Source organism: Stereum hirsutum (assembly GCF_000264905.1).
Source record: "Stereum hirsutum FP-91666 SS1 unplaced genomic scaffold STEHIscaffold_10, whole genome shotgun sequence".
NCBI classification, from domain to species: Eukaryota; Fungi; Basidiomycota; class Agaricomycetes; order Russulales; family Stereaceae; genus Stereum; species Stereum hirsutum.
The window spans coordinates 1,528,169-1,554,734 of record NW_006763140.1 but is presented as its reverse complement, the minus strand read 5'-3'; the positions used below and the strand labels follow the sequence as shown (position 1 = coordinate 1,554,734).

Here is a 26,566-nt window from a genome sequence, read left to right as displayed (position 1 = left end):
TCTCGACAGTCGACTATAGCGAGAAGAAATATTGCTGTGTATGGCCATCATAATGTAGAGAAGAGGAGAGCGCTTTGGAGGGGCCAAGGCGCCGGCAACACTCAGCCACCGATCGCGCGTTGCAGCTGCCGAGCGCACGCGCCGCTCGCCACTTCTGTGCTCAACGACGATGAACAGGCTCTGCGCTCGCTCGCTCCTCTGCTCTGCTCGTCCTCTGCCGCTGTCTCGCACGTCCTGTGGCCTCTCTCTCCGCCTCCGTGCACATCTCTTCTCCACCTCGAGAATACTTCTTGATCCTTCCGACGTATCCTCCACAAATCCCACCACCACACAAACCCCACCGCCAACACACACAAACTCGCGCCATGCCCCCGACGCCTCCCCAACCGACCCCTACATCATCTACCAAGGCCCCCTCGCGATGACCTACCGCCGCCTCAAACTCTTCTCTCTCTCCTCCCTCGCCCTCTCCGCCACAATCTCCCCCTTCTTCTTCCTCGTCGAATCCTCCCTCCCCTTCTCCGTCCGCCTCATCCTCGTCGGCATCACCCTCGGCGCATCTTCTATCCCTACCGCACTCGTCGCATGGGTCGGAAAATCCTACGTCACCGCCATCCATCGCATGCCACCACCACCCAGTCCTTCCGCAGGGTCAGGAACAGTGACAGAGGCGGACCCAGTGGCGGGCGGAAGCGTCCTCGAGCTCACCACGCTCAACATGTTCCTCCAGCCCCGCATCACCCGTATCTACGACCCCGCCTTCATCGCCGACACCGACCGTCCCTTTGCGAAATGGGAGCTCGCCGACATGGTCCAGTTGCCGAAGGAGGAGATGGAGCGGGCGGGGGGGAGCGGCGTGCCTGTACCCGGGAGCGAAGAGACCGTGGCGGAGACGATGGATAAGGCTGGGAATGTGCTTGGACGGTGGATCGTGAGGTGGGAGCAGGGTGGGGAGGGGAACTGTAGACGGGAGGGAAAGATTCTGCAGTGCGTTCTTTTCTGTTCTTGAAAGGCACGGATGCTCATTGGTATGCTAGGTACTTTAACCTGCACGAGGAGCTCATCTCGACTTGGGTCCGGTAGCCCCGCCACACTTGCTTGTCTACTTATGCTTCATCATTCCACCTCTACTCTACACATACTTCACACTACCCGATGTAACTTATGCATGCACCCTTCTTGCTTCTATTCATTCCATCCATCAGGCTCGCAGGCTTTACAATCAAAAGTAACCTCCCCACCCACATCAAAACGCCTCCCTCCCCGTCTTCACACTCCGCACGATCCCCCTCTCCGCAAGCCCCTCCAACAAATCCAACAACATAAAATCGCAGCCCCTTCGCGCTACTATACTCACCGTCACAGGCAACTGTTCCGTTTTTCCCGTGATGGTGGAGTTGAACGGGATTTGGCCGACTGTGGGTATGATGGCACGTCAGTTTATTTTATTCATTAGGAGGAACGGAGAGGTAAGGAAGGTATAACGCACTCGGAACGACCATATCCGGCGACCTTCCCAAATCCCCGATATGTCCACTCCACCACCCAAACGGCGGTGTCCCACTATCCACACGTCCACACAAGTCGGTTCAGTTAGCTAGAGCCACAAATGGCGTGGCGAGAGGGATGGTATGGAATAGATAGAGGCGGACGTACGCATTCGGATAATAGACCTCCCGACTAGTGTACGCACCCGCGTTTTGTCTGTACATAGGTCGATGATTCGGCGGTCAGTCTCTCTCTCACACACACCCACTCACGGTGCACGCAGGACGTACGGGTAGAAAAAGAGACTATCAGAGCACGATCGTGCGTCCTCGTGAAACTGTTCGGCCAGTCCAGCCGTCAATCGCATTCGTCCACATTGTGACGAGATAGTAAAATTAAAGTGGTGCACGTTGGGAGGGAGGAATAGTAAAGGGATGAAAATGAAAGGCTCACAAACGTCCCAGACACCCAATCCTCGAACGTTTCCCGTTCATGCAACGCCGTGGCGTACCCATCCGCGCCCTGTGCTTCGCCCCACCTACCAACGGAACACATCATCGTTCAGTATGCAGACGAAGACATTAGACTCGGAGGAGGCTGAATACGCACTGCCATCTCGCCAGCACGGCCGGGTTGATATGCGGTTTGCGCCCCTCGTTCGCCGCCGCGAAATCCGCGAAGAAAGGTTGCCCGAGGACGGTCCATTGGTGGTAGGCCACCATCACCGCGTATGTCTATCCACCACACAATCAGCCTCACACCGTCCCAGTACACAAAGTGGCCATCAACGAACCGTGTTAACCCACACATCCAACCCCACCCCAATCTCCACCCCCGCCGTCTCATTCCAATACCCCAACACATCAACATCCCTCACCTCCGCACCCAAATACTCCCCCACTTTATCGAAGAAATCATCATAAACGGCCCTAGCGTCCTCTGAAACGCTTTCGAACTCGGACGAGAGGAGAAGGCGGGTGGGGAAGGACGTGTATGAGGAGGAGGAGGAGAGGGAGGGGCTGGAGCTGTACCATGATTTGCCGAAGGTGGCGAAGAGGTGTGGGTCGCGGGCGAGCTGGTATAACATTTAGGTCCGTTAGCAAGACGGAGAAGGGGTGCTGTGAAGAAAGATATGTACGACTCACGAAACCGGCTGTGTCGAGCACGTCCTGCATACATTGATGGACGTCAGAACAGAATCTGACGAAACGGAGAAATACTAACGCACGTTCAAAGGCATCACATCGTCCAAGCTGATCGCCCCCACACTCGGTCGAATCCCATACAGCCCATTCACACCCGCCGGGCCCCGAATGCTTCCTCCCGTATCTTCAATAAGTAATCACAAATCACAACATATCAACATACGGGAGGAAAATCGCCAGATTGTAGAGAGAGCGAGAGGGGGAGGGAGAGAGGAAGGGAGAGAGAGAGCGACGTACCAGACCCGATACCCACATCGATAAAATCAAGCGCAGACACCCCCGCCCCCGCACCTGTCGACGAGCCCGACGGTTCCGCGTTCCCGTCTCCACGGAGGACGAACGGCGCGTGATAGTCGACCCAATCCTACATACATACGACCCCAATCCCCATTCCAATACTCAGCAAAAAAAATTGCATTATTCGGAGCGAGGGGCAAAGGACTCGAGAGGGAGGGGTGTGGGGTACGTACGGCAGTCGCCCGATCCCCATTCGCGAACTGCACCGTCTTCGTCGTCCCGACGATATGTGCCCCGAGGTCCATGAGCTTCGATACAGCCGGTCCCGTCGCGTTCCTCGGCGGGTAGAGCGAGTAGAAATGTCGATTCCCTGCGCTCGCTTTCAGGCCTTTCACTGTAGACCATCCATCGAGTCAGCGGAAAGAGCCTCCCAGGTACTTGAACTGGATGGGAGAAACTTGAAGGAGTGCTCACGGTAATAAATATCCTTCACGCTAACCCTAACGCCCGCCAAAGGCGCCTCGGTCTTGTTCTTCGACATGGCGTATATCTTCGAGGGAACGCCGATGTAGGGCGACGAGTCGGTGTCGAGGGAGGCGGAGACGACGACGAAGGAGCCATCGGATTTCGGCGTGACGGACTTGAAGAAACTCTATGAATCCACCACGATATCTGTAAGTATGAGCGGTGAGGAGGAGTCGGGTAACGCACTTGTGTGACGTCGAAGTGCAGACGGAGGGGTGTATAGACCGCAGGACTCCCTGTGGCGTCTCTTGCCAAGATGTACGGGCCTGGTGCGAGCTGTTTTCAACAAGTGTTAGGAAGTGAACGGGATTGGGGATAATATAAGGAATGAAGAGATGTGCAACGTACAGAAGCCGATCCGATGTTTTTCGTGGGGATGAGAGGGCTGCTCTCCGTGGTGACTTTGCCGGACGTCAAGACTACTTGTGTTCCGTGCTCGCTGAAGAACGAGAACGCAGACGAAGACACATGTGCAGATCCGGAACTTGAACCCTGGATCATAACAGCTGCAACACAGCGCAAGAGATGAATACATCAATATCAGCCCCCCTAGCACGTCGGAATGTGGCGTCACGAATCATACCTTGCAAGAAATTACTGTCAAAGACATCATCACTCGCATCCCACTCTCCCACCGTCTGCGCTAGAGTCTCCTCCGTCAACGATCCATTCCCAGTACTCGCAAACACGGTGAACGGCACAATCTCTGCCACGAGCGGCGCACCAGGGAGCGACGCCACAGGTTCGGCAGGGACGTAGAACGAGCTATTTCCGATGGTCAACGTCCTCGAGACCTCAATTGGAGTCCACGCGACCATATCCCGACGAGCAGGAGCAGCAAGAACGAGCCCTAGATCATTACGAGCGAAGAAGCCTGCAGAGAGCACCGCGACGAGAGCCAGCGTAGTACGACGGCAAGCCATGGTCATCTCGCTGAGAGGACTCGGAGGAGAAGGCTCGAGGAAGTCAAGGTGAGCATGTTCGTCTTTTATATGCACGGATGTGTGTGCAGGGATTGAAGATAGGAGAAGCTTCTATCAGCAAGAGCATGCTGTAACTCTTGTTGAAGGTGGATACAATATGGAAAGGGACTGACAAGAGGCCCGCGGCCGCTGACTTACTTATAACGTTATGTGGCACCGGAGTCCTCTCATGAATCAGTCAAAATCAAATAATTCTTCAACGGACTACTCATGTTAGATCTAACATAAACTAGCGCAATCAATCCTTAATTCCTTATTAGGGGCGAATCAACCACATAGGCTCAAACATAGTCTAAACCAGATTGATTGAACACTGGCACAACCGGGGGCCACACTCGACAGACATCGAACATTAACTTCATTTCTACCAAGCGTCACATCATTAAGTATATCATATCCCCTCCGAGTCGAGTCTGCCTCCCTTCCCCTCATCCCAATCTACGCATCTATCGACTCTAAAACGCCGTCCTCCCCGTCTTCACAGTCTGCACGATCCCCTTCGCCGCGAGGCCCTCCAACAGATCGAACAACACAAAATCGCAACCTCTCCGCGTGACGATGCTGACCGTCACTGGGAGTTGTTCGGTGATGCCTGTGATATTGGAGTGGTAGGGGACTTGGCCGACTGTTCGCGTTCGAGGCGTGATGACGAAAATCGTTGATTAGTTAGGGTTCGATTTCGCCGTGACGAGCAAGTGTTATGTGCGGTGGGCGTGGTGGAGGTGAGAGAGAGAGGGCAGAGGGAGACTCACTAGGAACAACCATATCAGGCGACCGACCATGCACAGCCAGCCTTCCGCTCGAGTATCCGAAAGGCGGAGCAGCACTATCATGACGCGAGGAAGGTTTAGTTAGGCTCGTGCCATAAGGAATATAAGGTTCGGGCGGAGGTAGACGTACATTGATGGGTAGTAGACCTCTCGGCTTGTATAGTCACCCGCATTTTGGCTACCAAAACGAATAAACTGAGTTAATGACCACTTCGGCTGTAGGAGAAGAGAAAGCGAGACGTACGGGTAGAAAAAGAGGCTATCGGAGCAAGACTCCGCGTCTTCCTTGAACTGAACAAGGTCAAGAACAAATATCGTTCAGAGTCCAATCACTTCTAGAGATGAATGGATGGATAAACTCACAAGCTGACTAGACGTCCAATTCTCGAACGTCTCCCGCTCGATCAGGGCAGCAGCATACCCGTCTGCTCCCTGGGATTCACCGTACCTAGCATAACACAGATAGACAATTTTTTTCATCAGTAAATATGCATGTAGGGCCCCGGGACGAGTTACTCACTGCCATCGAGCAAGTACAGCGGGATTAATATGCGGGTTCCTCCCCTCGTTCGCAGCTGCAAAGTCGGAGAAGAACGGTTGGCCGACGACGGTCCACTGATGGTAAGCTACCATCGTGGCATACGTCTGTCCCACCCACCCCACACCAAAGTCATATCAGCCAACCAACTTCTAGCATTGGAAGCTATCGCTACAGAGCAGAGGGATAGAGGTCACAACGCACCGTATTGAGCAACGTAGTCAACGGCACCCCAACATCCGATGTCTCGTTCCAATATCCCGGAATACTGAAATTCGACGTCACTTCCGCACCCAAGTACCCCTTCACCTTATCGAAGAAATCGGAATAGAGGGCAAAAGCGGCGTCGGAGACGGATTCGAACTCGGACGAGACGAACATTTTCGTGGGGAAGGAGGAGTAGGAGTCGAACGAGCCGCTGTACCATGATTTTCCGAAGGTAGCGAAGAGGTTTGGGTCGCGAGCGATCTGACATTTAGTAGTAAAAAGAGGAAGACCGTCGCGGTGATTAGGCCTGGTTTCAGGGATAGAATACAGAGGATGGTGAGACTTACGAAGCCTCCTGTATCAAGCACGTCCTGAAAATAAGTCAACCATCGAACGTTAGTCCTGATGTATGTATGTATCATTCTGCTACAGCAAACTACGCACATTGAGAGGGACGACTTCATCCAAGCTGATCGCCCCGACACTCGGTCGAATACCGTAAAGTCCATTAACACCCGACGGGCCACGGATACTCCCTCCCGTGTCTGTATTCATATAAATACGAATGTTGTCAGAACTCCCGAGATCAGACAAATACGCTACTGAGCGACCACATACCAGACCCAATACCAACATCGACGAAGTCAAGCGCAGAAACTCCCGCACCAGCACCAGTCGACGATCCTGAAGGCTCCCTGTTTCCATCACCGCGAAGGACGAACGGAGCATGGTAATCGACCCAGTCCTGCGAAGCGAAGTAAGGAATTTCAATAAGGTACTCAGTATATGTCTCCAGAGGGGAAAGATCCGTAAAAGTAAGAAGAGAGTACTAACAACAGTAGCGCGATCCCCATTCGCGAACTGGACCGTCTTCGTCGTACCGACGATATGTGCTCCAAGGTCCATGAGTTTCGATACGGCCGGTCCAGTCGCGTTCCTCGGAGGATAAAGCGAGTAGAAGTGGCGGTTTCCTGCGCTCGTTTTCAGGCCCTTCACTGTGAAACCAACGAGCACAATTACGTAGAAAATAATATAGATAGGTCAGCGGACAACGATTGCTCGTATCCTGATTCATGTCCAAAGACTTACAGTAGTAAATATCTTTCACGCTAACACGAACGCCTGCCAATGGTAACTCGGTCTTGTTCTTCGATGCGGCATAGACCTTGGAAGGAACTCCGATATAAGGCGATGAGTCGGTATCAAGGGAGGCAGAGACGACGGCAAACGAGCCATCGGATTTTGCAGTGACAGACTTGAAGAAGCTCTACAAATCCGGTCCAACGAATACCACCAGTATAACGTCAATGCTAGTGGAAAAGAGCATCTGTGTGCAGCGCATAGCTTACCTGCGTGACGTCGAAATGCAGACGAAGAGGTGTATACACCGCGGGACTCCCTGTAGCATCTCTTGCCAAGATGTACGGGCCCGGTGCGAGCTGTTTATTTATAGATACATATACTTGATGAGAAAATCATTTCCTCCTGGGCTATGAATGCAAATCATCGACGTACGGAAGTTGTTCCGATGTGTTTCGTAGAGATAGGAGAGCTGCGGTCCGTCGTAACTTTGCCGGAAGTCAAGACTACTTGCGTTCCTTGCTCGCTGAAGAACGAGAACGCAGACGAAGACACATGTGCAGATCCGGAACTTGAACCCTGGATCAGAACAGCTGCAACACAACGCAAGAAATAAATACATCAATATCAGCCCCCCGACACGACGAATTGTGGCGTCACGAAACATACCTTGCAAGAAGTTACTGTCAAAGACATCATCACTCGCATCCCACTCTCCCACCGTCTGCGCCAGAGTCTCGTCCGTTAACGATCCATTCCCTGTACTCGCAAACACGGTGAACGGCACAATCTCCGCTACGAGCGGCGCACCAGGGAGCGACGCCACAGGTTCGGCAGGGACGAAGAACGAGCTGTTTCCGATGGTCAACGTCCTCGAGCGCTAATTGTGCTTTCTGCTCATTGTACGTGTTGAAGCTATCACTTCTAACACTGTAGGGTTTATTAGCTCACATTAATATCGTGATATTAGCCCGATGCTTCCTCTTCGGACAGTCAAGCAGGATGGGACGATACAGCGCGCTCGCGACGACAGCCATCATCGGCTTGGCCTCGAGAAGAGGCCGCCGGCCATGATGCATGATGTTCAGACGATGACAGGGCGAAAGCACTGGCACGGTACTCTTTTTCCTTTTGCCGCGAAATGCCGCGTGCTTGTCAGTCCAGTTGGTCTCGACACATTCGCCAGTTCATGTACAAGCAGCGAACAAGTAATAGGCTCCTTTTCGCGGACGATCGAAGTTGGTTAGCACTTGCTGAGTCGTCATGATACAATCAACCTTACCAGTAGTCTAGCGATTGGTACTGACCTCCCCGTCGCTTCTTGAGACTCGAGCTTGAAGGTATCAACTGTGCCAAGTATTGAGAACTTTATACTCGTCCGTTCGACAGCCAGGAACCCACAGTCGACCCCCTGATCGATTTCATACGATGTCCTTTGGCCGTGGGGCAGGAACTCGTGCCTCCCTGAGCGCACTCACGCCGAAGCTGCTCATTACAGTAAGCAACGCTGCTCACCAGACCGAGCAGGGCCGAGCACGTCGAGCGGCTCTCTCTTCCGTTGTTCCGTTTTACGAGCTCTCGCCGGTTCATATTTTTGCGTCCTTATCTTTCGCTCTGCTGTCATCCACCTTGGACCGACAGTCATGTAAATGCTGATAGAGGTTTCCCCTATCTGAAATCCCTATACACACAAGCACACTGGGCATATAAAAAAGAACATGAACACTCCAACAATTTTCTCGAGCCTTTTTCTCCGAGCTCTCTCGAGACCATGGCTTGCCGTCGTTCACTGGCTCTCGTCGCGGTGCTCTCTGCAGGCTTCTTCGCTCGTCATGACTCAGGACTCGCTCTCGCTGCTCCCAGTGCGCGTCGGGATATGGTCGCGTGGACCCCTATTGAGGTACAACAGTGGGTTCCTGTATTAGACGGAGCAAGTGCGTTCTCGTAGTCGGCCGAAGACAAAACTGGAATTACCATCAGTACAGAGCGTCATCCAAGTTCAATAATGGGAAGGCACATACCTTGGCCAGACTCAAGCTCATCTGATGATGCGACGCCCTCGATAACGAAGACTGCGCGCTCCGTGTCCCAGCCTGCTTACAGATGTGCTATCCAATATGTTCCTGTCTCCCTCGACACTCACACTTCCAACCATACCTGCCTCCGCGAACGTAGCCCCTGTCCAACTCGCACCTCACATTCTCAATCCACGTTCCCAATCCTTTCGCCATTTTCCACCTAGTGGATGATGTCCATGCCCGTGGTGAGGGTGACCGTGAGGTCCTTCTACCAAACAGACGGCGTGTTGAGAAGGATACCGAGGGTCGTGACCAGAACCACTGCCCAGGCCAAGACCAAAGTGAGCGGGACATATTGGTTTATGGTTCGAATGTTCAGAGAAAGGATGATGAGGATGACTAGGATGTGGATGCGGATGAGGATGGTGTCCTCGGTGGTGTGGATCATGGAAAGGGTAAGGATGAGGTGGTGGGGATAAAAATGACCATGGGAGGTTGATGTTGATTTCCAGCTTCACGATGTTTGAGAACATAGGAGCATGTAGTGATGGTGACTATGATTCGAGACAGTAGGTCAGGGCCACAACGTCGATGTGAGAGGATACTTCATGGCTTTTCGAAGAGCGTACGCACCACCTGTTTCTGCCCAGGACGCCCCATCCCTCTTGCATCCGGATACGAACGTACTCTGACCGAGGTCACACACCAGCCTACCAACAGCATCCATATCAAGAGCAAAGCGATCAACGACGTCTTGATGAACCGCTTGCTCGTCGGCTCGGTAGCGCGTTTCTCCAGTCTGCGCCTTGGGTTTGAAGATACATTCGTGTATGGGGATTGATGGAGATGTGGCGGTGGTGCAGCGTGCACGATATGCCAATGATTATCCAGAGAATTTGAAGGGGGGTCAAGAGGAGGGACAGATGCGTAATCTGGAGAGTCCGTATAAGGAGGAGGTGGCGTCCGAGGTCGTGCAGGCACAGACGGCGGTGGTTCAGTCGAGGTTTGGGCGACTGGGGACGGCAATTTTTCGCCCGACGAGGACAGAAGGACGTCGTCGTCGTCGCTGGCGATGATCATGGCGAGGAGGAGGTGGAAGATGGGAGAGAAGGAGGATGGAACATAACGAAACAGGTCGTCAGGGGTACCTCCGGCTATTTATATTTCATCTTAGCTTCCGTCCACACGACTTACGATGGTCGGGACCGCCAACATCCTGTAGATTTATGTCTGCTTATACAAGTCTCGTACAGTGAATTGTGAACCAGCAGGAATGCCCCACCTGAATGAATTTGGGTGAGACCCGGCGTGCGATAAGATGTGCACCAGGTGCGATGATCGCTATCAGATAACTTTTAGCTCCACATCTCTAGCGAAGCCATACTTTGTCTGGACGAGGTTCAAAAGGACCGGGCCTAACTGAAAAGAAGATTATGGGAGGTCGAGCTATCCAGTAAGCCTCTAATGGGGAAGTGGTAAAATACAGGACCGAAAGAGGCGTACGAAGTCCTAAGCAGAAAACGATATAGGATACAACAGAACTCGACACACTCACAAAAACACTGACTGCAGTGTTAAAACATACGAAACCTTCCACTCCCACATCAGATGTGCGGAACCGAACTCTTCCACCCACTGCAACGCCACTTGTCCCACAGCTATAGCCTCCGTGCACCGTTCGCGGTCAAGAGATGCAAACCAAGTCCCACGGGAGCCTTAGAGGGTTGCAAAAACAAGCGAAAGATATGTTGGCCGCGATACTTACATCCCCCGTCCTCGTCCACGTCCACGAATTGGCCCGCCTCGTGGTGCACCACGGCCCCCTCGTTGTGGGAGACCGCCACGTCCTGGAGGCGAGGTAAAGGGTCCGTCAGACATGATATAGCATAAAGCAGAAAATGGCTGTTGAGGACGTACCACGACCGCGGTCGTTGAGGCCTCCTCGTTGAGACTTGCCTGCTTCTCGTGCGCGGAGCTGTTCCTCTTTCACGACGTCAAGGAGTGTCTCTGGGACACGGATGTATTTAATCTACGGGTGGCAGAGAGGGTCAACCAAACTTCGGAAACATCAAAGTAACAAAAAAACGAAGGCAGCAGAATAGGGCGAAAATATAGAAGCGTAGAAATGCGGGGTGAAGGATGTAAGTCTTTGGCCAACGGGCGACGTACTGTTGAGCCACGAATGTAACACTCCTTGACCTTCCAAAACCGCTCGCCATCTGCACTTGTCTGGTACACTTCTCGGAGTGTGATATTCATGAAGTTGTCACAGTTGACAAGATGACCGTTAAAATTCTCCCCGTTCTTGAGTTCGACAAGCTTTCAAGATCGGAAAAGCAGAATTAGGTGGCGGTGTGGGGATGGGACGCGCACAAGAGCAATACCATAGGTTTATTCTGCGCAGCATTGAGAAGTGATAGTGGCAACTAAAAAAAGGTACGTATATTCAGTACCCGTGTCATATTCCATATAAACAAGCAAAATACCATGGTTGCTTGTTCGTTGAGAGGGTGAAGTTGTGCGCACGACGCGTCGCAGAACGCGTTTCTGTGGAGGGCCTGGCCCCTAACCCTAGACAAGGATTCTAACCATCGAGCCCCGACGAGCCGGCTCTCGACTTTCGGATGTTATTCTTGGCTGCTCTGTTCAGAGTGAGTAAATGACAGCGGCACCATCTCCTCTTCCCCCTCGACGTCCGCAACCTCACCAGGTCTGTCTCATCTCCTCTCATACTTATTCCCACTGAAATTTGCCTGACGGTAGCTTTGTGATGGTTATTGATAGCCCACTGGTTTAAACCCTGCTTGGTTCGGGACCACTTGCTCGTTTCACCTCTCATTTCTCGTCTGCATCTCTGGTCTACCGGATTTAGCTCCAATAGCTCTATAACTTAGTGTATACGGCAAGACCGTATGGCTATCATGATATCTAGATTCACTAAGGCGTTTATCTTCATCGTTCTCGGACTCGTGCGTCCTTCATCTATCCACTGTTCACATCACAAGCTCACGCATACACTGATATTTCCCATTCACAGCTCCTCTTCTCGTCCCTTACAGTCCTTCACCCACCATCTCATGCATATTTTGACCCGGCCACCGGCTACCTCTTTGGTGACGGCGGCGTCGAGCAATCACTCCCTCGCATTCAGAATCCTCTTCCGGGCTCCAATGCGGAATCGCAACGGGATTGGGCCAATATCGGAAACTCTCCCTCACACGCTAAACCAATCCTAGACTCTAATATCCCTCCCGTGCATGAAGTCGATAACCATATTGCTGGGGCGGTAGTGCCAGTGGACGATGAGACGGTACACGGTGGGGTTATTATGGGCAAGCTTGGGAATGCGACAGCTAAGTACGTCGGCTTGCCGGGGTATCATTTATGAGCGCAGGACTGCAGAATTGACTGTGTTTTTCGACAGAGCTGCACTGGGCCGTGCGACTTGGAAACTCTTGTATGTTCCTACTCGCTTGTAGTAGATGTCATATCTTACCATCTAACCGCCAGACATACAATGACCCTCCGATACCCCGAGGTTCGTGTGTCCACAGTACTCATCCACCTCGACCTTACTGAATCACGCCCGCGCTATGCAGAATCCTACTGAGGACGAACGTGCCGCGCTCAGCTCGTACATCCATCTCACTTCAAGATTATACCCCTGTGGCGAGTGCGCCGCCGAGTTTCAGAAATTGCTTCAGCAGTTCCCACCACAGGTGCGTCCAAACTCACCGCACACCACAACATATCTGTCGAAGCATGCTGAATGCCGACCTTCGTTGTTGTAGACATCATCCCGTCGCTCTGCATCCCTATGGTAGGTCTCCGCTCCCGCATCTCTCCTCAACTATCGATATTGCTCTTGCTTACAGCCATTACTTACAGGCTTTGCCACGTCCACAACCAAGTAAACGAACGTCTCGGGCATCCTATCTTCGATTGTGCCCACCTCGACGACGAATACGACTGCGGTTGCGGAGACGACCCGGCCATTACAACCACCACCGACTCCCCAGAAACAAGCTCAGGATCATCAGGTAACAACGGGAACGAGAAGACGATCATTCAAGTAGGTGATGCAATGCCTGGCATCGGAGGCTTGAGCGAGAAGAAAGTAGTCTTGACGGAGATGCACGTAGGCGGGACAGGGAAGGAGGTTGTTATTCCTCCGGAGGGTGCAAGGGATGTGGATACTGGGGCTGAGATGATTAGGGGTGGACGATAGGTCTATTGGGATTGAGAAGGTATTGGGTGTTCCTTGACTCGGACCTGGTTCCGGTCCATATTATTATGAGGATTTTTCTGCTGTATGCATGCATCGTTTTCGCTGTCCCTGTTTTGCTAACTGAAATGGCCACGTTCTTTGGTTTACGTCGTTCATTTCCGCTCTGTACATTATACACTCAGTTGACATATCATTTGCGTGGAGGCATGAGTACATCCCGTACTCGAGTTACAGCTGGACTCAGCGAGGTACGCACGAAGAGTGTTGTGAGTTCATAGATGCAAGCAAACAAGACATGCACTCCTATAGATCAGCATTCGATACATAAGCATATTTACTTATACACTAGGACCCCTCGTTCCCGTCTAGATGGTTTGTTTATATACAGATTCTCTATTATTCAAACCTCCTCTGTCAATCACAGCTTCGCGTCCTCCAAGCTCATTCCCAGCTCCCTGAAAGCACCGGTGGTCCCAAAGATGTGTCCTCGAAGATACCTCTGCCACGCTTGCTCCGCCTCTTGGAACGCATCGTGACCGTAGAGCCACGGTTGGAAGACAGGGTCCGCCCACTGGGCAAAAAAAAAAAAAAAAAAAAAGAAAATTGGGGTCACTTTAGAACAGACAGAGCACTGTCACTTGCAGACTTACCTGGTTCGGGTAGCCCTCAAAGAGGTTGTTAGCGTACGTGAGCAGTTGGCGGTCCCGCTCCCGCTGTCTAGGTCCATCCGGCATGTGGAAAATATCGCGTTGTTTCGTGGATCCTCGGACGACGCGGGTAGTCCTAGATTTACGGATCTGCTCGTAGATCGTGAGGACGTCGGGGACGAGTGAGGGATGTGTGGCGTGTGCGAATAGTGTGCCCAATGCAGCACCGTCTTCGACAGCTATCGCGGCTCCTTGTGCTCTGCAATCATAAGACACCCAAGCGCAAGAGATTAGACATATAATCACTGAGGACGGAAGGATGAAACACACAGGTATGGCAATGTTGCATGACAAGCGTCACCCATGAGCACGAACTTGCCGCCTTCATGACTCCACTTATCCATTTCCTCACTGTTCTGCAACCGCCACTTGCTCGTCTCCTGCACCAAACTCAACAACAACGTCAACCTGGGATCCCAACCCTCGAATCTTTCCCTCATTTCCTTCAGATCCGCCTTCTGCGTGCTCACCAGCTCTGGCAGGTCGTCCGGACAAGCCAGAACGATGTTGTACAGTCCACCACCCTTGAGGAGGTAGCAAACGACGTGAGAGTTGGGACCTGGTTTGACATTCTCAATTAGTTCCAGAAGCAAGTGGGTGACGACAATGTATACGTACCCATCCAATGATTGATGGAAGGATGCTCAACGAGGTCCCGGAGCGAGTCATGCCTCTTCATGTCCTCAGCTTTCACGATGATCCTATACGCCAAATCACCAGTAAAATGCGGAGGATCAGGATGTCCTAACATCTGCTCCCTGCAAACCGATTTCAGCCCATCTGCGCCAATGATCACGTCCGCGTCCTCATACAAGCTTCCATCCGCCATCGTAAGCGACGGTGCATTGAAATCGATGGTCCGGACAGCTTTACCGAGGAGGATCTGGACACCAAGGGCTTGAGCTTTCTCGACAAGGATGCGATGGAAGTCGGCACGGTGGATGTGATAGTAAGGTGCTCCGAAACGTTCTTCGTACCCTGGGACGAGGTTGATGCGAGACAAGACTGCACCGTCCCGGTACGAGCGAAGGACGGAGTCGAGGGGTCGGACGGAGACTTCTTCGAGAGCAGGAAGGAGACCCCACTGTCCGAGGATACGCGAACTATTGGGTGGGATTTGGATACCAGCACCAACCTATACCCATAGATACATCATTAGATGGTGAACAGATGGAAAAGCTCGTTCAGCACTCACCTCTCCGAGTTGTGCAGCCTGCTCGAGGATAGTGACTTTATGTCCTGCAAGTGTTATACCGATGGCAGCTGCTAGACCTCCAAGGCCGGCGCCTACAATGGCCACTCGGCATTGATATGTCGAGGGTGTAGAAGTAGACATAGTTCGCGCCCAAAGAAACCTTCAATACCTGGATTGATGGTCGCGGGAGAAGATGTTGTCGCAGGACAGGAGGTATAGGAGGGTAGAATGCAGCTATTCTTAAGATCCGAGTCCGACGTCTTCACATCATTCCTTGTTTGTGTTTATATCCCCTTCACAGGGCTGCGGATGGTCAGACGCCATACCCCGTGGGTAGCACAGAAGCGTTCCCTTCGGACGGCCTTTGCGAGCTTTTGCGATAGTTCTGCACTCGGGAAAACAAAACATCAGTATGTATTAGGTCCTCCTTGGGTCCTCCTGATCAGTCCTGGTCCTCCTTTTCGAATAAGGAAGATTAGATTAGATTAGATTGGTACACGGATGAGGAAAGTCCTGCCGGATCTCCCTGCCTCTGTATGGTGCAATCGGGCTAGTCGCCACCAACTTTGAACAAGCCGGAAGAATCCGTTTTGTGCGTGCGAAAATGAATATTTCGACTATCGGTTTAGTGGAAATGCTCCTTTTGATGAGGGGAACAGTTCCTCTAAACCGATTGTCGAAACTCTCAAAATTGAGGGAGATAAAAATGGTAGTCTCCCACGATTTTGCCACCTTCCTAATAAGGAAATAAAGGACATCGTCAATGTTTTTCTTTCGATTTTCTGGGTTTTCGATGGCTCGCCAGAGTTTTTGCCGCTGTCCAAATTAGGTGATGACTAATCCTTTTGCACCATAGATCCGCAGGGGCTCTCTGAGAGGAAGTTGGAAGGTGGAATTCGAACCTACATCTAGCAGTCAGTTCTGTGGTAGGGAGTACCATAACAATATGCGCAAGTCGATGGAAAAATCATTAGCCGGGTAAATTCTACTGTGAACTATGCCGTGCAAATCTGGGAAATTTGGTGACAGGTCCGCGAACAAGGAGGAACAAAGACGTTTGCTTCACGTACCACGGGCGGAGACATGGCATCACACGTTATAGCAGTATATAAATAGGGGCATTCCCCACGATGATCGATTCGTAGGCAGGTCCAACGGCGCCCTGCGCTTAAGAAGGGCAACCATAACAAGGTTAGGTTGCAATTCATCAGAAGATACAGAACCATGGTCGGATCCTAGTAGACAAGTCCGAACCTGTCCGAACACTAATTGCTGGTAACGAGCTACGCATACTGAGACAATGTGGCCTGGAGTGCATTGACTTCATATTGTGCGTTAGTGTCGTAAGTTCAGACGACGAACAAGCTGGATGGGGTACTACATATAATTAAATAAGGAAAATTCGTGACTAGCACCATCGCATTGCGTCCACCTCAGCGGCGACCTTCCAAACCAGCTCGTTCGTACCATCTTCCTTTTCGCGCCTGACCCACGAACCCTGATGCACCATAGTGGCATAATCAGTCAGCAAGTCGCGCCGCCATCGAGAAGACAGTGAACTCACAGTGTAAATCTGCGTCCCGATACCAAGCAGCATAACAGATGATTCCGGTCTCTTCATCAACATTCGGGCGTCCGCCAATCCGAAACGCTGCATTGGGGAATTTGGTAATGAAAGGCAAGACAAGCTAGGAGAAGAATATCTCGTTGCGACTTGGCTCGCAAACGTCTGCTGCGTGGCAGAAGGCGGTGGAGAGCGAGAGGGTGAGGGCGGTATCCATCGGACGTGTAAATGGAGTGTATGTAAGTTCTTTCCTGGTACGATAGCTTCAGAGATGTCGGCCTATGAAAGCAAAGAACGGCCGAACCAGGTCAACGTCGAACATAGGAAGGACAGGAAGGATGGGAAGAGGAAGAAGACCCACGATATCGGCAATCTCAACGGCGCAGCTGACCACTTTCAGTGCCCCGGCTCTTGCGCATAGCAACTCTAGGTCCTCGATGACCATCCAGCCTCCCTTGACCTCCCACATTTCGAGTCCTATCTGCGGACAACCTCTTACCGGGTCACTTCTCAGGAACGAACCATCGTTGTACGAAGGTGGTATTACACTGGTTTTCTCCGTCATACGCTCCACGAAAGACCTCGGGATCCATAATACCCCATGCGTGGAGAAGGCATTCAGCGCAAAACCCCTGAGGCTTTTTGTCGGTACGAGGGACAGGATCCAAAACCATAGATGTTCTTCAGTGGTGGCGTCTTCTTCCTGCGGACGGAGCGAAAGTGCAGAAGAAATAGAGAATGTACGGATGGTGAGGCTTCTCAATTTCGGAAATTCCGTCCGTGCTTCCAGTAGCGATGGAGGTATTCCATGTAGATCAGCATACACCGAGGAAGTCTGTGCAGGTGAGATGTACTCAGTGTCGAGTAATTCCAATAGAGGCAGATGTGCGACAATGAGGGAGACAGCAGACGAGACCGCGCCCTTAAGTCTGAGTTGTCGCAGCAGAGGCAGCTGTGAGAAGACAGAGAGCAACGTTCCTGTTGAGACACCTGCACATTTCTAGAGTAAAGGACACGCAATTTTGATTCGTCAGCCTTATTGCCATGCATCGGCAGAGAAAACATCTCACCCCAAGCTCAACCTGCGTCAAGGTGGGCGACAGAGTCGTACACCACCTCTCCAATACCCTCGGTGGACCACTCATGCTCCATATAGCCACCTTCCTGAGACTGGCTACGCTCTCAAGCATGGTCCACGTTTCGGACCCAAGGTCAGCATACGTTTTCAACGTGAGAGATCGCAAACCAGGCCGCTCATGCTCCGCCTGGTCTTGCCAGGGAAGCCGACCGAGAATGGCTCGGAGAAGGACGGAGAATAATGTCTCGCCGTGCGCATTAGAACCGAACGTAGGTCCCGTGGTGTGATGGGTCCCAATGTCGGGCGGGGTCGTAGGCAGATGGTGAAGGTGAGCGGAGATGGAATCGGATGAGAGCGGCGAATAAGGGAGTAACTGCGAACAGAACAACGAAGTTGGCAGCGAGGTGGGTGCCCCGAACGAGTCATCGGCCCATGTAAAGGAATGTACGAGCTTGCAGAGGGACAGCGCCTGGAGGACGAGAGCCGTCAAGCTCGGATAAGAGCTGTGTAGTGCACCTGTGATGCAAGTTCAGACTACTGCAAAGGGAGAGTATATAACCGTTCCTACCGTTTTCTTTGACATGCCTGACATATTTTGCGAGCTCTGGCCTATTTATGATCGACTTCGCTGGGTGACAGACCTGCGTCACCTTTCCCCGTTTGAACTAGAGCCACAGGAACAGAGCACAACGTCGAGATGGATCTGTAAGTGCCTATCCCCGAAGAAAAAGCAAAACGACGTACTTGCTTTCCATCTTCAACTGTCTTAGTGATCCGTGTTCGGCCTTCTACGGTCCGGTACAGCAGCGGTGTTGTTGCCGCGTTGAGAGCACGATTGGCCAACGCGGCATTGTAAAGATCTCTCAACCCAACATCCTCTTGTCCGTCAGCGTAGCCGACGCCACTGCCATCGGTTCCGATCGGGGCAAGATGCTCGACGATAAGGTACAGGATATCGGACGGGATGCTAGGACGCAGGAACATCGGTCGTCAAAGAAGGTGGCTGAAGGTCAAGTCAGAGATGGGAGGTGCGTTGCGACGGAGGACGTGAGATGCAGGTGACGGTTCAGAGGAAGGATTTGGAAAACACGCCGACAATGTCATAAAGTCCTGAGAAGAGAGCGCCCCGGGTGAAACGGGCAAAGAGAACGAGCGACTCGCTCTTTGCCACGCACAACTTTGATTTCTTCGACGAGAGCACCGAGAACACCGAGAAGTCCGAGTCCATCACACATCCTGGACAGGCCTTGCGCATTCTGACAGGACCAACACGGGATAAGCATTTACACAGAACATAAGATACGACATCAAGGGGAATAAAAACAGACGCTCACATCGGACGGGCAGAGCAAACCCTACTGACTCAAAACGCGTCAGGAGGATAAAACAACGCCACGGGTGAGCGACAATGTGCGGGCTCATGTTAGATGGTTGAAAGCGAAGATTGATTGGTACAATCACACAAGGGTTAGAACGTCGAGTTGTGAGATGCTTAGGTCTGATGAACCGTATTATTTCCCCCAAGGTGGATTCTGCGCTTTAGCAGAGCCATTTCATAGGCAAACAAGCCTCGAACTGTTGGAGCAACTACGGAAAGGGATCCAGTGATAAGCATCATATCAAAAAGAACGACTATCTTACCATTGTTTGAGCTGAACGCACAGTTTCGACAAGATCACGAATAGAAGATATATCATGAATTTTATAAGACTAGTGCTATAAGTTCAACGTGACTGAATCAACCCAGTCAATGAAGCTTCTCGAAACTTTGACAGCTATAGAACTCACGACCAGAAGAACCACGCTTTGGCTGCTTGCCAAGTTGTTGAGCCGCAACATTGACTCTGCTATTGTTCACTTCTTTCTTCAGGTACTGCTTCGTATGAGCTGACACCTCATCCAGCCTCCCATGTTCATTCATCTGTATCCGCTGCATCCCCTGCTCCACGTTGAATCGAAAGTAGATGTTTGGACGATCCTTGCACTGTTTAGCGACGTCTTGAGCCGTAGCCTCGCAGTCCGTCGCGATATGTCTCAGCGCCTTGGCGATCTCCAGTAAATGCAGAGGAATGATGCGGTAGATGAGACTCGGCGGTGGCCCAATGCCAATCGTATCGGCCTGTCCGCAACCGATGCTGATGAGACAGGCTATGGGCACGCCCGGGAAGACCGTCCCCGCTTCCTCAAGAAGGCATTTGGTTGGGTTATTGCGCCCCACCCCACCGTCGATGAACGGTTCCCTGAGACCAGGTTCCCCGATTTCTATGCGCTTGAAGAATGTCGGAGCAGCAGAGGTAGCGCGAGCGGCCTCCCATATCATGCAATTGAACGTCTTGTTCGCTGGGGCCTCGTAAGTGCGAAAGAAACGAGGACTCAGGTTGACGGCGGACGTGCAGCAGACGAACCTATGACGAAATCGTCAGAATTTGATCGGTCGTGTACTACGAAGCCACAGCCATGGGTCCAAGTATCCAAGGAAGCTCACGTCTTGCATACAGGCTTTTTCGGGTCCGTATCGTCTTCCAACATTCGTTCCTCGGGGTTGTACACATTCTCCGCGATGATGGTCTTCAATACTTCCTCGAGAGTGGAGGCCTTGTACTTGCCGTCACTCAAGAGAAATTTCTTCTGACCAAAGACGCGACCCGAAAGCCGTCCGTACTGCGCGATGGCATCGTCAACGGTCATTCGAAGTCTCCCCAGCATGAGCGCGATCAACCTGTACCGGCTCCTCGTGAACAAAGGAGAAGGAAAAGAAAAGACCTGGAATCACGCACCCTCCTGTGCTGGTACCACAAATCATATCGAAGTATTCGCAGGGACGCGGGACCTCTGCGAGACCTTGGGTAGCCTTGACCCGGTTCATGATCTCCTTGAGGATGAGAAGTTCAGAAAGTCCGCGGATACCACCTCCATCTGTTTAACCCATAATAAGTCCTCTTGCCTTGCCCATAATTCAAAAGAGATCTCGAGAAGATTCATTTAACGCACCGAGAGAAAGCAAACGCAAGCCTGAGCCCGAAGATTCAACAGATTGGGAGAACGCAGTGGTATCACTGGCCAAGCTGGAATCTATCATGACTTGAGACCCCTCCGATGTCGGCGCGTGCAGTCAAGAGTACCACCGAGCTAACCCTTGGAAGGAAGGCTGAAAGAAGTGATCCCGAAGAAGCCCTTAGCAAAAGAAAGCATGCATATATACGCGCCTACTTACACCGCCCCATGCGGTGTGATAGGACGAGTAGAGGAAGACGCAGGAAGATGATGATCTGCCAGAGGTGGCACCGCTTCAAAATCACAGCGAGTTCGAAGCCAGGTAGGATATCATGTCTAGAGGCATGATGACTGGTTCGGAAGACATTAAATGGAGTATGTGGTAGGAAGAAGAAATGGAGTAAATGAACGAACTCCGCGATGTTTGTATGGAAGCACCGGACTTTGGAGATGTTCACTACGTGAATCAATGATAAGCATTAATGGGGTAGTGGTAACCTGGGTCGTTGCCATCGACCCGCCGGGGGTTCGATTCCCTCTTAATGCACTGTATACTTCGATGGCTTTTTTATTTTTATTTTTCAAGATCAAGTATCCAAACAAATCATGGTTCCTCACTCTTTTGTATCGCGATTGCCTATGTACCAGCAAGAAAGCAGCGCCGAGCAAAAAAACTGTCCACACCGAGAACAGAAACCAGTCCTCACTTCATCCTTCTGAATCACCTTAGACTCCCATCCGCACCACGCATTCGCAACTTCAAAGGGGGTTGGTCGGTCGGTCGGGTTTGCAAGATGAGCTACGAAAGTTTACTGTATATCGTTGTATATAAGTACGTATGTACGCGACACGGAACAGGCTAGGCATCGACACGAACGAGATACGAGGGTACGAGGGTACGAGTTGTTGTCGTCACTGAGGGTACTAGTACGAGACTCGAACGGGGGTACTCTGAATCAGAAGGAAAGAAGGCCGTTAAAAGTTTAAGTTAGCCCGTATGCACAACTTCAAAGAAAAGGGAAATCAAAGAGGGGCTATGAACAAGGAGAGAGGTGGGGGGAGGAGGAGGGTGGGGAGAGAATATATTCAGAGAGGGCGAATGTATGGATATGGATACGGATACGGATATGGATATGGGCAATATGTAAGAATGTAGATCAGAGTCAGAACAGTGACGCAAATGTAAAAAATGGGATGGGCAATGGGATGGGATGGGATGGGACTCGGGGATGGGGTGGGGTGATGGGTACTAAAACTTGTGAAATTCAATAGACAGACAGACAAAATTGGTGATGAGAGAAAAGGAGAGAATGAAGGAATGAAAAGAAGGAAAACACGAAACGAATGTGTAAGAGTGGGGGGCAACCTTCAAACTCGAAACAAGCCTGCAGCCAGCCCGCCAAACCAGCGTGTCATCTCAGCCAAAGGTAATACTACTCGAAAAAAAAGATCGCTCTCAAACGCTGTAACCAACCAACCCGTACACGGACTCAAAAAAAGAGGAAAAAAGACGATAGAGAGAACAGATCAGACACAGAACGACGGCACGACACACAAATCGCACACTGCAATACCCGGACACACACGACGGATCCAGAAAACCCAGAAATACGACTCTGCGAGTCATCAGCTCCCGACCGGCGTCTGGCGGAGCGGCAGTCCTGCGTAATCTGCAGTATTCTCGAACACGTTGTTTCCCCACCAATTCACGTTGAACCCGCCCTTGGGGAACTGCAAAGGGGGACAAGATAAGGCATACACCCAAATCAGCGACGATTCTCCCAGAGATGGGAAATGGGAACATTGCAAAGTGAAGCGCGGGAGGAACGGGGGAGATAGTGAGGGAAAAGGGAACATTCACGAAGGGAAGGGAATTAGCAGCCTACTACGCACCTGCAGCGCAAAGAAAATTATAAGCAGCGAAACCACCGTCCCCCCATCCATCGCCGCACTCGTAATATAATTAAACTTGCTCCACCACGCAAAGTTCTTCTTCCTAATCAACCACTGGAACACGAAGCCCACCGCGAACCAGCTGCTATAATTGATCCCCACCGCGGGCGGGATGTACGACACCCCGTTGAGCAGGATCGGCGTCGAGATGTACTTCGCCCACGAGTTCGGGTACCGGCGCTGCCAGAGCCAGAACGGCAAGGGCAGGAAACAGCCGATGATGATCGCGTATAGCTGTGGGTAGTATATCGAGTGGACGCCGAACTGGCGCGAGGGTCCGATGAGGCCCCTATCGAACGAACGAAGAAGAAAAAAAGCACCGACGACGTCAGTCAGTGAGTCACAACGTGTAGTGGTCGAAGACAGATAGAGATAGGATAGAAGGGTCGTCGACGGGATCAGTAAGTAAGTTTCGAAACGCACCAGATGACCGAAGCGGTGAAGTACACCTGATTATGCGGACACGTCAACGAGCTCTCCTGATCCGGCTGGCAAATATCCGGCACGTTCGCGAACAACCACACTTTCGTGCCCACTTGGACGAATGCGGCGAACACCGTCGCGATCAGTTGCACTGTAATTAGCCCACACAAAGTATCGCATCAGCTCGGCACCCCCGACTCTTGAAAAGTTGAGAACGCAGAACGCACCGAGGAAGGTCGCCCTCGGCGAAACCTTGATATAATGGCCAAGTTTCAGATCCTGCACGAACGACGTCGCCTCCGTCAACGTCTGGATCGAATACGCCTTGAACACCATATTCGCCATCGGTTTCCCGGGACATATCGTCGCGGGGATAATCTGCGCGAGCAGGTTCAGCGTGATCTGTGAAGTGTAATGCCCCGCATCATCAGCGCATCAAAAGCACATCGCGCGCGTCATCGCAATCCAAATTGAGAAACAGTTCCGTCAGTTGATTGATTTGAAACGAAGGTATGACGACGGAAGGGGAAGGAAGAAAGCTGAACTTACACCTTGGCCCGTCATGGCATAGATAAATCCAGAAGGCAGGATATAGATGACTGGCAGCGAGACCGAGATGAGCAGGGCCCAGATGGGGACGCCCGTATGCCAGACCTAATGAAAAACCACAGGCCATGTCAATCCAATCCAAGTCCGCTATACCCGGGTGAAAATGACATGAACATACCTCCATCGCCAAGATCGCCATACAGAAGAAAAACACAAAGACGAGAGCATACCACCAATCCGGCACCTCTGGATAGTTCTTCATCAACTTTGCGTGGATATCGTCCTTCTCTACCTTGATCCTCCTCAGCCCGTTGAGTACGCTCCGTCCGTGGTACAGTATCGTATGCACGATGACGCAAGTGGTGAGCGCAAACGCGAGCATGTACGTGATCGCGTACGCCGCGGGCATGTACAGCGGCGAGTACTCGTCGTACGCCGTCAGGTTGAAGGTGTCGTCCTTCATGAGGACGCGGGTGACGTTGTACACATTCCCGTACTGGTCGTAGGGCTCGTTGTCGAAGATGGGGAAGTGGGCGAGTTGCCAAGCCTATCGCGCATAGCGTTCAATCCAATTCAATAAATTATAGATAACGGGAGAGGTGCTCACGTTGGTGTAGTACAATATCGGGGTAAGGATCCAATAGAAGAGGACGAACCCGGTGAAGATATGCACTTCGGCCCACCAGGGAATCATCAACGGACTGCCAATCCACGTGATAACCGTCCAATCGAAGGTGATGATACTCATGCCAAACCCGTTCTCGACGCCAAACAGCTGATTGACCACCACGTTGTTCGGTGCGATCCAGCATATCCAGGAGAACACGGACAGAGCCTGGAAGAGGTACCCGGGGAGGAAGAAGAAGAAAAAGGCGCCGCCGAAGACGTAGAGGAAGTATCTGTAGCGCGTTATCGAGCCCGTCGACGTGTCCTCGTCCTCTGCGTGGAGCGTGTTGAGCAGCGTACAGATGACGAGGTTCTGAGGCCAGACCATGCTCGCTGGCCACACCAGGAATCGTCGACAGAGACCGGCGAGGCCGAAGCCAGTGAGCTGTGTGGCGAGGACGAGGACGAGACTGAACCAGAAGCCGAGGACGATTTCGTAGTAGTATTCTCCGACGACGATGGCGGTGAGGGCGTATGGTGGGCCGATGGCGACGTTGGCCATGATGAAGACGAGGACGTGCTCCTTGATGTTCCAGGGACCTGGGTTGAGAGAGACTTCGTAGCCGCCGAGGAAGCGGGGAAGACGGAAGATGCGGATAGGAAATGTGTATGCGAGGAATTTGCCCCAGGGGTGGGCGATGAGGAGGAGCATGAGAGGCCATACGGTGGGTGCGGGAGAACGGAAGTAGAAGAATACATTGGCGGCACTGGAGGGAGGTTAAGGGATTGCAAGGTTTGAGAGACAAGCAAATGTGTACAGACCTTCCTACCATGTTGAGGAGAAGGCCGATGAACCACATACGAACTGTGAGAGCCGGCATTTCTGGGTCGTCTATGTTCGATACGGACGCCCGGACCTCTGCGAACGGACTGTCCTCCTCCTCGACGGCGTCAAGGTCGAACTCCATCCTGATAACATATTATTAGCACATGGCTCACACAGGGAGACATAGTGGATGCCAAGACCGGGCACGGCGGCAAGGCGGCCGCTGCGCTTTGAGAGGAGCTAGTAGAACGACTGGCGGGGTACGTACTTGATCGAACGAGATTCGTCGATGTCCTCCATGTCGATGTCCATATCATAATCGGCATCGAGCGCACTCGAAACCTCTGACATCTCTGAGACCTTCCGCCTGGCCTTTGGGCAGTCGTCTCGCATGTCCTTGTCTGGTAGGGCGACGACGACCTCCCGTCCGCTTGGATTGCTGGAGGCTGCTGTGACGGGGCGCATGCGATAGCCTGTTTCGTCGCCATGTACGAGGGAGTTTGATGAAGGGGGAGGGGACGGCGATTCTGCGGCTCTGAATGGGGGAGGGGTGGAGAGAGGGATTTTTGAGGAGGAAGGACCTGCGCCATGGTCTGCGTAGTAGGCGCGGGGGGAGTAGGGGTCGAAGGTGGGAGGAGGATACTGGATGTCAGAGGTAGCCTGTACGAGCTGATTAGGGTGTACGTGTGGCTGAGAGACGGGGGTTGGTTGCTGCTGTTCGTGCTGAGCGAGAGCCTGCGCGTCAGCGGTGGAGGGGGGGACGAAGGCGAAGACGTCTTCGTCGTCAGACTCCTCCTCGTCCTCCTCGTCGATGGAGTAGTCCTGCTCGTGGGAGTAGGGGTACTGGAGGTCGTTCTCCTCGGAATAGACGTCGGACTGGCCTGTGGAGGTGTATGGACGGGACGAGTAGGACGTGGTTGGCCGTGAAGAGTCCATTGGGGGCGACGTCTGCGACGGGGGGGGCGGGGACGGTGGTGGGAAGGGGGAAGGAAGGGGTGGCAGAGGAAGAGGTGGTGGTTGTGTGAGTGGGAAGCCGGCGAGTTCTTCGGAGATGGCAGCGAGTCAGGCACGCATCAGCCCAGCCGTGCCTGCGCCCTGCCAACATCTCCTCCACCAGCCATCGCGCCGTCCTGCTCTTGAGCCGTTATCCACGCCCTATCTTCCTCGCCGTCGCTGCCCTCGACGGCGTGCTCGCCCATCGCAGCAGCGCCAGCGTGGGCCACAGCACGGCGTCGGTGGGGCGCCACCCCCGCTTCCCGCGCTTCCTTTCTTCTGCTAAACGACCTCCCTCGTTGACAGCCCCAAGCCCCGTCGTCTTTGCGACCTCCAGATAACCGCACTCTGCTCTCGCTTCCGAACACCTCTCACAATCCCTCGTTCAGGACTGCTGCT

At 52.5% G+C, this 26,566-nt stretch overlaps 9 protein-coding genes and 1 non-coding gene across 10 annotated transcripts; 2 read left to right on the top strand and 8 right to left on the bottom strand.

The window, feature by feature from the left end:
* Positions 1 to 417: 417 nt before the first annotated feature.
* On the bottom strand, positions 418 to 4,411 carry STEHIDRAFT_169929 (amidase signature enzyme). The gene is made up of 16 exons (XM_007306156.1): positions 4,039 to 4,411; positions 3,804 to 3,961; positions 3,642 to 3,731; positions 3,405 to 3,582; positions 3,164 to 3,324; positions 2,931 to 3,057; positions 2,717 to 2,817; positions 2,634 to 2,657; positions 2,282 to 2,563; positions 2,098 to 2,222; positions 1,942 to 2,026; positions 1,779 to 1,825; positions 1,657 to 1,704; positions 1,490 to 1,563; positions 1,038 to 1,416; positions 418 to 987 (listed from the first exon to the last, which is right to left on the bottom strand). Exons 1-15 carry the CDS (start codon positions 4,382 to 4,384, stop codon positions 1,247 to 1,249), a joined length of 2,016 nt encoding a protein of 671 aa, XP_007306218.1. The 5' UTR covers positions 4,385 to 4,411; the 3' UTR covers positions 418 to 987; positions 1,038 to 1,246.
* Positions 4,412 to 4,811: 400 nt separating this feature from the next.
* On the bottom strand, positions 4,812 to 8,112 carry STEHIDRAFT_169928 (amidase signature enzyme; the record flags this gene model as incomplete). The annotated part of the gene is made up of 16 exons (XM_007306155.1): positions 4,812 to 5,063; positions 5,191 to 5,264; positions 5,339 to 5,386; positions 5,453 to 5,499; positions 5,572 to 5,656; positions 5,729 to 5,853; positions 5,951 to 6,214; positions 6,301 to 6,324; positions 6,398 to 6,498; positions 6,572 to 6,698; positions 6,788 to 6,948; positions 7,043 to 7,220; positions 7,303 to 7,392; positions 7,469 to 7,626; positions 7,703 to 7,884; positions 7,985 to 8,112. 16 exons carry the CDS (start codon positions 8,110 to 8,112, stop codon positions 4,894 to 4,896), a joined length of 1,962 nt encoding a protein of 653 aa, XP_007306217.1. The 3' UTR covers positions 4,812 to 4,893.
* Positions 8,113 to 8,935: 823 nt separating this feature from the next.
* Positions 8,936 to 10,299, bottom strand: STEHIDRAFT_123014 (uncharacterized protein). The gene is made up of 3 exons (XM_007306154.1): positions 9,685 to 10,299; positions 9,055 to 9,605; positions 8,936 to 8,997 (listed from the first exon to the last, which is right to left on the bottom strand). Exons 1-2 carry the CDS (start codon positions 10,129 to 10,131, stop codon positions 9,228 to 9,230), a joined length of 825 nt encoding a protein of 274 aa, XP_007306216.1. The 5' UTR covers positions 10,132 to 10,299; the 3' UTR covers positions 8,936 to 8,997; positions 9,055 to 9,227.
* A 55-nt stretch (positions 10,300 to 10,354) lies between these two features.
* Positions 10,355 to 11,572, bottom strand: STEHIDRAFT_100125 (Sm-like ribonucleoprotein). The gene is made up of 5 exons (XM_007306153.1): positions 11,538 to 11,572; positions 11,436 to 11,477; positions 11,221 to 11,370; positions 10,969 to 11,080; positions 10,355 to 10,898 (listed from the first exon to the last, which is right to left on the bottom strand). Exons 1-5 carry the CDS (start codon positions 11,538 to 11,540, stop codon positions 10,813 to 10,815), a joined length of 393 nt encoding a protein of 130 aa, XP_007306215.1. The 5' UTR covers positions 11,541 to 11,572; the 3' UTR covers positions 10,355 to 10,812.
* Positions 11,573 to 11,742: 170 nt separating this feature from the next.
* STEHIDRAFT_81986 (uncharacterized protein) lies at positions 11,743 to 13,459 on the top strand. The gene is made up of 8 exons (XM_007305772.1): positions 11,743 to 11,761; positions 11,836 to 12,020; positions 12,089 to 12,408; positions 12,476 to 12,508; positions 12,562 to 12,589; positions 12,651 to 12,770; positions 12,843 to 12,871; positions 12,940 to 13,459. Exons 2-8 carry the CDS (start codon positions 11,964 to 11,966, stop codon positions 13,277 to 13,279), a joined length of 927 nt encoding a protein of 308 aa, XP_007305834.1. The 5' UTR covers positions 11,743 to 11,761; positions 11,836 to 11,963; the 3' UTR covers positions 13,280 to 13,459.
* Positions 13,460 to 13,561: 102 nt separating this feature from the next.
* Positions 13,562 to 15,405, bottom strand: STEHIDRAFT_81983 (FAD binding domain-containing protein). The gene is made up of 5 exons (XM_007305771.1): positions 15,182 to 15,405; positions 14,605 to 15,121; positions 14,257 to 14,545; positions 13,930 to 14,185; positions 13,562 to 13,850 (listed from the first exon to the last, which is right to left on the bottom strand). Exons 1-5 carry the CDS (start codon positions 15,320 to 15,322, stop codon positions 13,698 to 13,700), a joined length of 1,356 nt encoding a protein of 451 aa, XP_007305833.1. The 5' UTR covers positions 15,323 to 15,405; the 3' UTR covers positions 13,562 to 13,697.
* Positions 15,406 to 16,589: 1,184 nt separating this feature from the next.
* Positions 16,590 to 18,807, bottom strand: STEHIDRAFT_158812 (uncharacterized protein; the record flags this gene model as incomplete). The annotated part of the gene is made up of 6 exons (XM_007306152.1): positions 16,590 to 16,679; positions 16,746 to 17,024; positions 17,107 to 17,745; positions 17,816 to 18,339; positions 18,392 to 18,488; positions 18,568 to 18,807. 6 exons carry the CDS (start codon positions 18,805 to 18,807, stop codon positions 16,590 to 16,592), a joined length of 1,869 nt encoding a protein of 622 aa, XP_007306214.1.
* Positions 18,808 to 19,570: 763 nt separating this feature from the next.
* On the bottom strand, positions 19,571 to 20,740 carry STEHIDRAFT_61027 (FabD/lysophospholipase-like protein; the record flags this gene model as incomplete). Its single annotated transcript, XM_007305732.1, has 3 exons — positions 19,571 to 20,228; positions 20,309 to 20,542; positions 20,601 to 20,740. Coding segments are annotated over 3 exons (1,032 nt in total), but the record flags the coding sequence as incomplete, so codon positions are not given.
* A 553-nt stretch (positions 20,741 to 21,293) lies between these two features.
* STEHIDRAFT_t189 lies at positions 21,294 to 21,364 on the top strand. The gene has a single exon. It is a non-coding gene; the product is annotated as a tRNA-Gly (tRNA).
* Positions 21,365 to 22,443: 1,079 nt separating this feature from the next.
* STEHIDRAFT_60859 (oligopeptide transporter) lies at positions 22,444 to 25,316 on the bottom strand (the record flags this gene model as incomplete). Its single annotated transcript, XM_007305723.1, has 8 exons — positions 22,444 to 22,548; positions 22,711 to 23,059; positions 23,194 to 23,344; positions 23,421 to 23,595; positions 23,743 to 23,847; positions 23,921 to 24,289; positions 24,350 to 25,115; positions 25,171 to 25,316. The coding sequence occupies 8 exons, from the start codon at positions 25,314 to 25,316 to the stop codon at positions 22,444 to 22,446; spliced, it is 2,166 nt and encodes a 721-aa protein (XP_007305785.1).
* Positions 25,317 to 26,566: the final 1,250 nt, after the last annotated feature.

Bases quoted from the DNA above. Each gene is read 5' to 3' on its own strand.
- STEHIDRAFT_81983 (XM_007305771.1), bottom strand. From the start codon at position 15,322: ATGTCTACTTCTACACCCTCGACATATCAATGCCGAGTGGCCATTGTA. The intron at 15,122-15,181 runs GTGAGTGCTGAA...CTATGGGTATAG, and splicing joins AGGCTGCACAACTCGGAGAG to GTTGGTGCTGGTATCCAAAT. The intron at 14,186-14,256 runs GTGTGTTTCATC...TTATGATTGCAG, and splicing joins CATGCAACATTGCCATACCT to AGCACAAGGAGCCGCGATAG.
- STEHIDRAFT_169929 (XM_007306156.1), bottom strand. From the start codon at position 4,384: ATGACCATGGCTTGCCGTCGTACTACGCTGGCTCTCGTCGCGGTGCTC. The intron at 2,564-2,633 runs GTGAGTCGTACA...ATGTTATACCAG, and splicing joins TGCTCGACACAGCCGGTTTC to CTCGCCCGCGACCCACACCT. The intron at 1,826-1,941 runs GTGAGCCTTTCA...CTGGCCGAACAG, and splicing joins ATTGGGTGTCTGGGACGTTT to TTTCACGAGGACGCACGATC.
- STEHIDRAFT_100125 (XM_007306153.1), bottom strand. The intron at 11,371-11,435 runs GTATTGCTCTTG...CGATCTTGAAAG, and splicing joins CTGCGCAGAATAAACCTATG to CTTGTCGAACTCAAGAACGG. The intron at 10,899-10,968 runs GTACGTCCTCAA...CCTCGCCTCCAG, and splicing joins CCTCAACGACCGCGGTCGTG to GACGTGGCGGTCTCCCACAA.
- STEHIDRAFT_123014 (XM_007306154.1), bottom strand. From the start codon at position 10,131: ATGATCATCGCCAGCGACGACGACGACGTCCTTCTGTCCTCGTCGGGC. The intron at 9,606-9,684 runs GTGCGTACGCTC...CTCGAATCATAG, and splicing joins GTCCTGGGCAGAAACAGGTG to TCACCATCACTACATGCTCC.
- STEHIDRAFT_81986 (XM_007305772.1), top strand. From the start codon at position 11,964: ATGGCTATCATGATATCTAGATTCACTAAGGCGTTTATCTTCATCGTT. The intron at 12,409-12,475 runs GTACGTCGGCTT...GTTTTTCGACAG, and splicing joins CTTGGGAATGCGACAGCTAA to AGCTGCACTGGGCCGTGCGA. The intron at 12,590-12,650 runs GTTCGTGTGTCC...CGCGCTATGCAG, and splicing joins TGACCCTCCGATACCCCGAG to AATCCTACTGAGGACGAACG.